The 9,009-nt window shown below is 36.1% G+C and overlaps 1 protein-coding gene and 1 pseudogene across 1 annotated transcript; both read left to right on the forward strand.

The window, feature by feature from the left end:
• The first annotated feature begins 2,439 nt into the window (after window positions 1–2,439).
• Window positions 2,440–7,575, forward strand: LOC148191056 (uncharacterized; annotated as a pseudogene).
• Window positions 7,576–7,656: 81 nt separating this feature from the next.
• On the forward strand, window positions 7,657–8,756 carry LOC148191057 (uncharacterized). Its single transcript, XM_088101268.1, has 5 exons — window positions 7,657–7,820; window positions 7,899–7,988; window positions 8,081–8,129; window positions 8,214–8,309; window positions 8,751–8,756. Exons 1-5 carry the CDS (start codon window positions 7,657–7,659, stop codon window positions 8,754–8,756), a joined length of 405 nt encoding a protein of 134 aa, XP_087957394.1.
• The last annotated feature ends 253 nt before the right edge of the window (window positions 8,757–9,009 follow it).

A 9,009-nucleotide genomic window follows, 5' to 3' on the forward strand; every position in this document is an offset into this window, starting at 1 on the left:
GACATGGCTTCTTCATCATCATCATCTAGAAGAAAAGAGAATGTTGCCTGGGTTACAAGAAACGCAAACCCATCTGGATGGATAAGTGATGACGAGATCCGAGGAAAGTTTTTATTCTGGAGAGTTATAAAATATGTAGTTCCTCACAAGTATCTGGACCTGCAATTGTTCAAGAAAGAAGGGTTCCTTTTTCAAGAATGGATTGCATATCAAGGGCTTACTAATTTTGACCAGATGAAAGGAGATTGCTATCCAGATTTGGTAGAGGTTTTCTACACAAACCTGAGGGTTGTAAATGAGGTCATTCACTCAAGGGTCAAAGGTGTTAACATTACTATTGACGATAATGTTTGGTCACATATTGCTGGACTGAAAGGTAAAGGTTTGGATTCTCATATCCGTGATTCTGAGTCAAACTGATTTTTAACAAAGAGAGCTATATATGTAAACTGCTTAAGATATCCAGGAAGGTACAAGGTTGATAAGCAGTACGTACATGATGGCTTAAACAAGGAGGAGAAACTGATTGTTGATGTCTTGACTTGGCTACTACTGCCTGGAAGATTTGTCGAGGACAGAATGTCAACAGAAGATGTATTTCTGTTGAATGCTATCAAGACTAGAATCCCAACCAACTGGGTTGCGGTACTAAAAGATCGTATGATCGCTGTAGGTCATAATTATGCACACAAATTGCCATATGGAGTATTTATCAGCCAGGTGTTGATACTCCAAGGAGTAGATGTATCTCAAGAAGACAGACTTGTGTGCAACAAGTCACAAAAAATTGGTATACTAAGTCTGTGTTCTATGTGGCTGGAAAGGACTGTCAATGGATGGTTCTTCAAAGATGAGCTAACTGTTGGAAGTACACCTACTCCTGCTGCAGATCATACTGCCTTCATTCCACAAACTGATTTTGAGAAATATAATGTTGATCAATTTAGGAAGAAGTCTGAAAGGGATGAGAGAGTTGAAGATACTCTTTTCAGATGGGAGAAGAAGGGAAACAAGAATGACATTGGCTTTGAAACTGAAGATTTTGATGATGAGTCAACTAATGAAGATTGAATGGAATCTTCTTCGTAAGAATAGGGACTACTTTTCTATGTGGTTTTATTTTTTATATTTAGTAATCATGGTATTAAGTCACCTCTGGTTTAATGTACTCCTTCGGTTTTATTTTGAAAGGAAATGAAGATTTATTTCAGTAAACGATATGTGAATTGTGAATGTTAATTGCATTGTTATGTGAACTAACCCTCAATCTAGTTTAGAAGAGAAGATTATGCAATTCTGATATTGATAAAAAACTGATCACTGGTTTAAAAGTGCAAATGTCAGTACACTACTAACTTGAATCGATGAAGGAAGGTAAAAAGAAAAAATTTCATGTCTGATTTGAAGAAAAAAGAATCATAAGAGCGCCACATTTTGCTATTGGCGGAAGAAAAAACGTTGAAGCCCCATCGAATACGTCGTTCTATTAAGCACACAATTAATGCTCCCAAGTACTTCAATTCCCTTCACGTCCCAGCCCGATAGCCTTCAACGTTCTATTAATGCTCTCGTGTTTAAAAGAAAAAACTAAAAAGAATTAAAAAGGTAGAAACTTTTGGCTTCCAATACTACGTCTAAGCCCCTTCAAATTCGACGTAACCTTTGAAATTTATAAGAAAAAATTAATAAAAAAAGGCGCGTTGCTTTAAAAGAAAACATCGAATGATTTGGGACTTCGACGTTGTTTTTAAACATAACGTCAAATTTTTATTGTATTCGACTTGAAATTTATTTATTCAGTGTAAAAACATAACATAGTCTCACTATTTTTCACGGTTCCATTTCTATTTGAACTTTCTTCTTGGTGGACGACTACGATAAAGAAAGAAGGTTATTTTTAAGTTGTTTCTGTCTTTGTAATGTCATTTGGTTCTCATTTCTAAGGTTGACCGATTATTTTTCATTTATCTTTAGGCTATTTTTCATACGGGGTCAACGAACTTTGTCATCTTCTCTAGTGACACCATTTGAAGTATGTTTTTTTTTTCTTAAAATACTCTTACGGATGTATGTGCTCATGTTTGAGTTGTGTTTGTCGATTCTGGATGTGGATATCTATATGTATAACTATACTATGATAGTTTTTTTTTTCTTCAACGTTTGATATTTGTGTTCGTTCGTTATCAGCGAACTTCGTCATCTTCTCAAGTGACACCATTTCAAGTTTTTTTTTCCTTCAATATCTCTTACGTATGATATATGTGTTTGTGTTTGTCGATTATGGACGTATGATATATGTATAACGATAGATATTTGTGTTTGTGTACGTATACTATGATTCTTTATTTTTTTCCTTCAATGTATGATAGGTATTTATTTTTGTTTCTCTACGTAAGTTAGTTTTTTTTTCCGTCGATTCTTTTCGTTCAGTGTAGTAGTATGGATCGAAGCTGGATTCATCAGCTTCGTATTAGAGAAGAGTATGAGCGAGGGGTTTCTAAGTTCAAAGAATATGTTAAAGAACACGCAAAACCAGTGAACGGGGCATATTTTTGCCCTTGTGTTCGTTGTCTCAATCAAGTATATGAAGACTTGGACAACATTCGTGATCATCTGTTCATCTATGGAATAATGAGAAGTTATACAGTTTGGAATTGGCATGGGAAAGTATTATATAAGCCAACAACATTAAGAGGTTCAGATTACGTCGACGAATGGATGAGTGATCATTTAGATGAAATGGTACGTGACGTTGGCGAAGAAAATTTTGGAAGAGCTCATTTATACGATGATCTTAAGAACAATTCAGAGAAAGAGTTGTATCCAGGATGCATCAATTTTACAAGGTTATCGGCTACTTTGAAATTGTTTTGTTTGAAAGCAAGAAATGGATGGACTGATAAAAGTTTCACGAAATTGTTGGAGTTGCTGAAGGAGATGCTACCAGAAAATAACACGTTACCTATCCGTAATTACAACGCGAAGAAAATTCTATGTCCAATGGGTTTGGAATACCAAAAGATACATGCATGTCCCAATGATTGTGTATTATATAAAGATCAATATGTTTCAATGAAGGTGTGTCCAACGTATGGTTCGTCACGATTTAAGAAGAAACTTGATAGAAATAACGATGAACACAATGAAGGTCCACTGGCTAAGGTCATGTGGTATTTACCTATAGTATCTAGGTTGAAACGATTGTTTTCTGTTAAAGAAGATGCGAAGAATCTTATGTGGCACGTTGACGGAAGAAAATGTGATAATCTTCTTCGACACCCAATTGATTCCCCACAATGGAAGAACATTGATGGCACATTTCCCGAATTTAGTGCAGAGCTGAGAAACTTAAGACTTGTACTAGCTACCGATGGTATGAATCCTTATGGCAACTTAAGTAGCAAACATAGTTCATGGCCACTTATTTTGATGATTTACAATCTATCTCTTATGTTGTGCATGAAGAGAAAATACATGATGTTGTCTATGATGATATTGAGTCCTAGACAATCTGGAAATGACATTGATGTTTATCTCAAACCGTTAATTGACGATTTAAAAATGTTGTGGGAAGAGGGCATCGAGGTCTTCGATTCATATTCAGAAAAAAACTTTCGTCTGCGTGCAATGTTGTTTTGAACCATAAATGATTTCCCAGCATATGGGAACTTGAGTGGTTACAGTGTTAAAGGTCATTTTGCGTGTCCGATTTGTGAAGAAAATACTAGCTATCTTCAACTGAAGCATGGGCAGAAAACTGTGTACACAAGACACCGAAGATTCCTTCCTCGAAATCACCCTTACCGTAGATTAAAAAAAGCATTTAATTGAAGTCCTAAGGATGATGTAGTGTGTAGACCACGTAACGGGGAAGAAGTATACGACCAGGTGAGGAACATTGATGTTGTCTTCGGAAAACATAAAAAGAAGACCATTGAGAAAAACATTTGGAAAAAGCGATCAATATTCTTTTATCTTCCATATTGGTGTAAACTTGATGTGCGACACTGCATAGACGTGATGCATGTTGAAAAAATGTATGTGATAATGTTGTTGGGACTTTACTAAACGTTAAAGGAAAGACAAAAGATGGAGTGAAAGCACGACAAGACTTGGTTGACATGGGAATTCGTTCTGAGTTACATCCGTAATCCATAGGAAGACGCACCTATCTTCCTCTAGCTTGTCACACTCTTTCAAAAAAAGAAAAAAAAATTTGTCAATGTTTACATAGTGTGAAGGTTCCACAAGGTTATTCGTCGAATATTAGTAGCCTTCTTTCTATGAAAGATTTGAAGTTGGTTGGTTTAAAGTTTCACGATTGTCATGTCTTAATGCAACAACAGTAGCTATTCGAGCCATATTACCTGCCTCTGTTAGAGGTATTTTCACACGTTTGAGTTTGTTTTTCAATGCCATTAAGAAAGTTGTTGATCCTCGACAATTAGATGATTTGAAAAATGAGGCCATCAGACTATTGTGCCAATTGGAAATGTATTTCCCACCATCATTTTTGATATCATGGTTCATTGGATTGTCCATCTAGTGAGAGAGATTAGAATATGCGGGCCAGTTTTCTTGAGGTGGATGTACCCGGTTGAAAGATACATGAAGATCTTAAAGGGATATGTTAAGAATCAATTGAGACCGGAAGCTTCGATTATAGAGCGCTACATTGCAGAGGAAGCCATTGAATTATGCTCAAGTTGTATGCCAAGTTGTGACCCAAATAGGACTTCCAAAGAAAATACATGAGAACATATGTGAAGGAAAGGGAGTTCGAGGAGTAAGGATTGAAAGTGTTAGTGGAAAAGATGTTAATCAAGCACATTTTACATTTTAAACAACACAGTGGATGTTATTCCTTACATTTCACAACACATTGATGAAATTAAGTCAACACATCCACGTATGAGTGAAAAGTGGACACTTAATGAACATAACAAATCCTTTTTAGCTTGGTTTAAGAAAAAGATTTATGCGACTCCAAATGTTTCTGAAAATCTATTGAGACTAGCTCGTGGACCTAACACTGATGTGATCACTTTCGGCGGCTATTACATAAACAATTACGTGTTCTATTCAAAGGAGGAAGATGATAAAAGTAGAGTTCAAAATGGTAGAGTTACCCTACAAGCTGAGGCTGTACACTTTTCAAGTTCCAAGGATAAGAATCCAATTACAGCATCAATAAGTTATTTTGGAATAATACAAGAAATTTGGGAAATTGATTATGTCACTTTTAGAGTTTCAGTTTTCAAGTGTAAATGGGTTGACAATAATTCTGGTGTGGTGACAGAAGACCTCGGATTCACTTTGGTGGATCTTAACAAAATGAGTTACACGGATGAACCATTTATTATGGCTAGTCAAGCAAGACAAATATTCTATGTAACTGATCCAATGAATCATAAATGGTCAGTGGTATTGGAAGATAGAGCCATGCACACAACTGATGATGAAGACTCTCTAGATATAATTGAGACAAGCTCCTTCTCATCAACAACCATTGAAAATAAGGTCAATGATGTACCCGATGAAATACATGCAACTCGATGTGATCACAACGAAGGCATATGGGATAAATAGGTGTCTTAGAATTGTTTTAATTACTTGTACAATTTATTTATTTTGTTTGTTCTAAATATAATGTACTAACACTTTGTAAACAGGTATGACGAGCTCTAGATCAGGTCCGACAAGAGGAGGGGGTAGATCTGTGACTCGGATGCCTGATGTCACATCCCGTCGGGTTAATGAGAAACCAATGACGGTGGACTTTGATCCCCGAACATTTGTGCCTATTGGGGCACATGCAACATCGTTCAAAAGTTACTTGGGCGTGATGGCAAAAGCACATGTCCCTATTGTCACTACCTGTTGGGATGATGTCCCACAGGTTGACAAAAATCTACTATGGCAGGATATTTTGGTATGTTTAAGATGTTTTACTTCCATCATTGACTTATTTTTGTTGATCATGCTTTAAGGTTAATTTTGTTTTTAATAGGAAAATTGGAATATCCCTAATGATCAGAGTATAAGGAAGAAGATTTTATCCCACATTGAAGTCTGGTGGAGGGACTTCAAGACGAGAATGACATGTTAATACATCTTTGGCTCTAAATAGAACGACACTCCTTGTACAAAATATAAAATAATTGAGGAAGAGTGGGTGCAGTTTAAAGAATCTAGACTTACTCCTGAGTGGTAGGTATGTTTTTTAATATTTTGCTCTAGTCACATAAGATGTTAATTTGTGATTTATGCTTAATGATTTTCATTTTTTCATAGGTGAAAAGGATAGCCTCCCAACAGAGGCAGAAGCTTAATGATACACCACACGTACTGTCACGTGGTGGTTATGCGTTATTAGAGAAAAAGATGAGAAAACATCGCGCTGATGAGTTAGGTCTTGAGTCACCTGATCTCGCACCTCCACCAGCCAGACATGAATTGTGGAAGGCTGCACGGAAAAAGTCCAATGGCTAGTTTACATCCCAGTCTACTCAGGAGATATCCTAGAGAAATTTTAAGTAGAAACTTTTAACTGATTACCATAGTTCATAAAAAATTATGTAACAAACTTTTTAATGTGTCTAGCTTCATTATGATATGCAGGATGACTTGGTTGACCAACAGAGTCAAGGCACATTTGTCGCATAAGGTAGGGAGGACCTCCTAGTAGCAGCCACAGGCTGGCTAGACCATCCAAGTCGTGTGCATGATGTTGGAGGAGCTGTTGGATTGAGGGACTACTTTGGCCCTAAACCAAGAAGCACAGAAGTCGTGACTCAAGAAATGGTTAGTAGCATCAGGCAACAGGTTCAAGTTGAATTAGAGGAAAGCATGGGTGAACGCTTCAGAATGCTCGAAGAAAGACTTGCGATGATCACCCAACAAGAGCAACAACAACAACAACAACAACAAGAACACAACAATAGTCACAGTAGGAGGACGACCCTACAGATCGTATTGATTACAATATTCAGTATGAGTTTTTGATTGATGAGGATCCTCCGCACGTAGTGGTCGTGGGACGACAGATTGTAGGAGGCCAGACCATTCATGGTGCTCCTTTATGTCCTACTCATGGGCGGGTAATGATTGATGATCCAAGAGATGCCCAAGCTCGAGTGCCATTGCCTACATCTGAAATCCAATTCGTAGGGGAGGCCTTAGGCACATTCATAGCTTGGCCTAAGGCTGATCATGCCATATTTTGGCCCACTAGCGGTATTATATTCTTCTTTTTATTATCTTAAATCTTCAAGTTATAATTAAACGATTCCTAACTTTTGTAAATGTGAGTTGTAGGTCTATCGTCCTAAGAAACAACCAATTGCTCAACCTATGAATGAGGCTCGTGAGGAAGCAGAAGACCATGATGCTATATCCATATTGACCTCCAGATTAAATAAGTTGACAAAAGGACTGGTAGAGATGTTGTGGGAGTTAAGAACATTTGGCCTCAAGTGCCATGTTCCATTGTATATTAATTTTTATGATGCTTATGAGATCATTGGTGGAGAAAAAATGCTCAACATTTCATGCATACAACTATGGTGCATGTAAGTTTTTAGTTGTTATTTTCCAATTTGTATATTAGTATTATTACTTTTTAATAAATATACTTAACTTTATTCTTACAGGTACATGGACACTATCGTAGTTGAATCAGGTCGAGCGTCAGTTTATTGCTTTCTTGAACCTCAGACCATTCAATCATCTAGAAACACATTAGATTCTAGAAAATCATATATTCAAACATGGATGGTTGAGTCTAACAGAGAGATATATATCGCGCCATACATTGATGCGTATGTGTTTCCCAATATTGTCAACTTTTATCAAATTTTAATCAATAAACTAACTCACTAGTTATTGATACATGACAGGGGCCATTGGCAACTCATGGTGATCATTCCAAAAAAAGCACAAGTTGTATGGTTTTGCTCTCCTCATAGGAAGATTAAAGCGGAGTTGAAGTCCTTGATACGTAAGTATTACTTTCATTCTTATCAATTCATTATGATATTAATATATTAACTTATGTTTCTAATGTTTCAAATTTGTTTAGAGTTGTGACTAGGACCAGAGGAAAACAACTTGAAATTATATATCCTAAGGTTGGAATTCGTTTATCTTTAACCTTTAATATTCGTAGTCAAATTTAAACCATTACATTTGACTAAGTTCTTTCACATGTTTAGTGTAATAAGCAGAATGATTCCTGGGCATGTGGCTACTACATCATGTCATGGATGAAGGCAATCATCCGAGCAGAAATCAGAGGTGAATGGACTGAGGTAAAAATTTACATTTGAAAATCTTAGAAATATCAATAAACTTTTGACATTAAAATAAATATAATATATTAAAGTTTCCTTGATGATGCAACGGTTCAACACTACCTCTCCATTGTCCACTTCAGTAATAACGACGATAAGGGAGGATTGGGCACGATATTTGAATAAACATTTTACATAGCTATATAGCTTTAGGTTTTTCCTTTTGTGATAGTATCATTTGCTTACTTGTGCAGCTTTTAAAATGTTAATAGATTATTGTGAATAGATGAATACTGTGAATAGATGAATCGAAAACTGGGTTCTTTAAAGTTTTGATGATAGCATCAGCGTCTTTTAGTTTTACTATTTAATTGCAATTGATGAATTGATGATAGCATGGTTTAAATTAATTAATTCTGTGAATATATATGAATTGGAAAACTGGTTTCTGTATTTCAGGTTTAGTTGAATGAGCTAAACCGAATCAAATCCAAAAAAAAAAAACACTGAAGGTAATGTCAAGTATACACCATTTGACGTTCAAACATCGACAGTAACGTCCCATATAGAAAACTTTGACGTTAACCTTACGTCCATCCCCTTAGGCTTTCAAATATTGCTTTAAATATAAATATTTATTCAAATATTACTCAAAAATTGACGTCTTCTCTAAACGTCGACGTGAAAATTACGTCCTTTATCAACCGCATGGACGTTA

This window comes from Vigna umbellata, chromosome 11, assembly GCF_029865625.1.
Source record: "Vigna umbellata cultivar VRB3 chromosome 11, Vumbellata_1.0, whole genome shotgun sequence".
Classification (NCBI taxonomy): Eukaryota; Viridiplantae; Streptophyta; class Magnoliopsida; order Fabales; family Fabaceae; genus Vigna; species Vigna umbellata.

Bases quoted from the DNA above. Each gene is read 5' to 3' on its own strand.
- LOC148191057 (XM_088101268.1), top strand. From the start codon at position 7,657: ATGGACACTATCGTAGTTGAATCAGGTCGAGCGTCAGTTTATTGCTTT. The intron at 7,821-7,898 runs GTATGTGTTTCC...GATACATGACAG, and splicing joins ATCGCGCCATACATTGATGC to GGGCCATTGGCAACTCATGG. The intron at 7,989-8,080 runs GTCCTTGATACG...AAATTTGTTTAG, and splicing joins AAGATTAAAGCGGAGTTGAA to AGTTGTGACTAGGACCAGAG.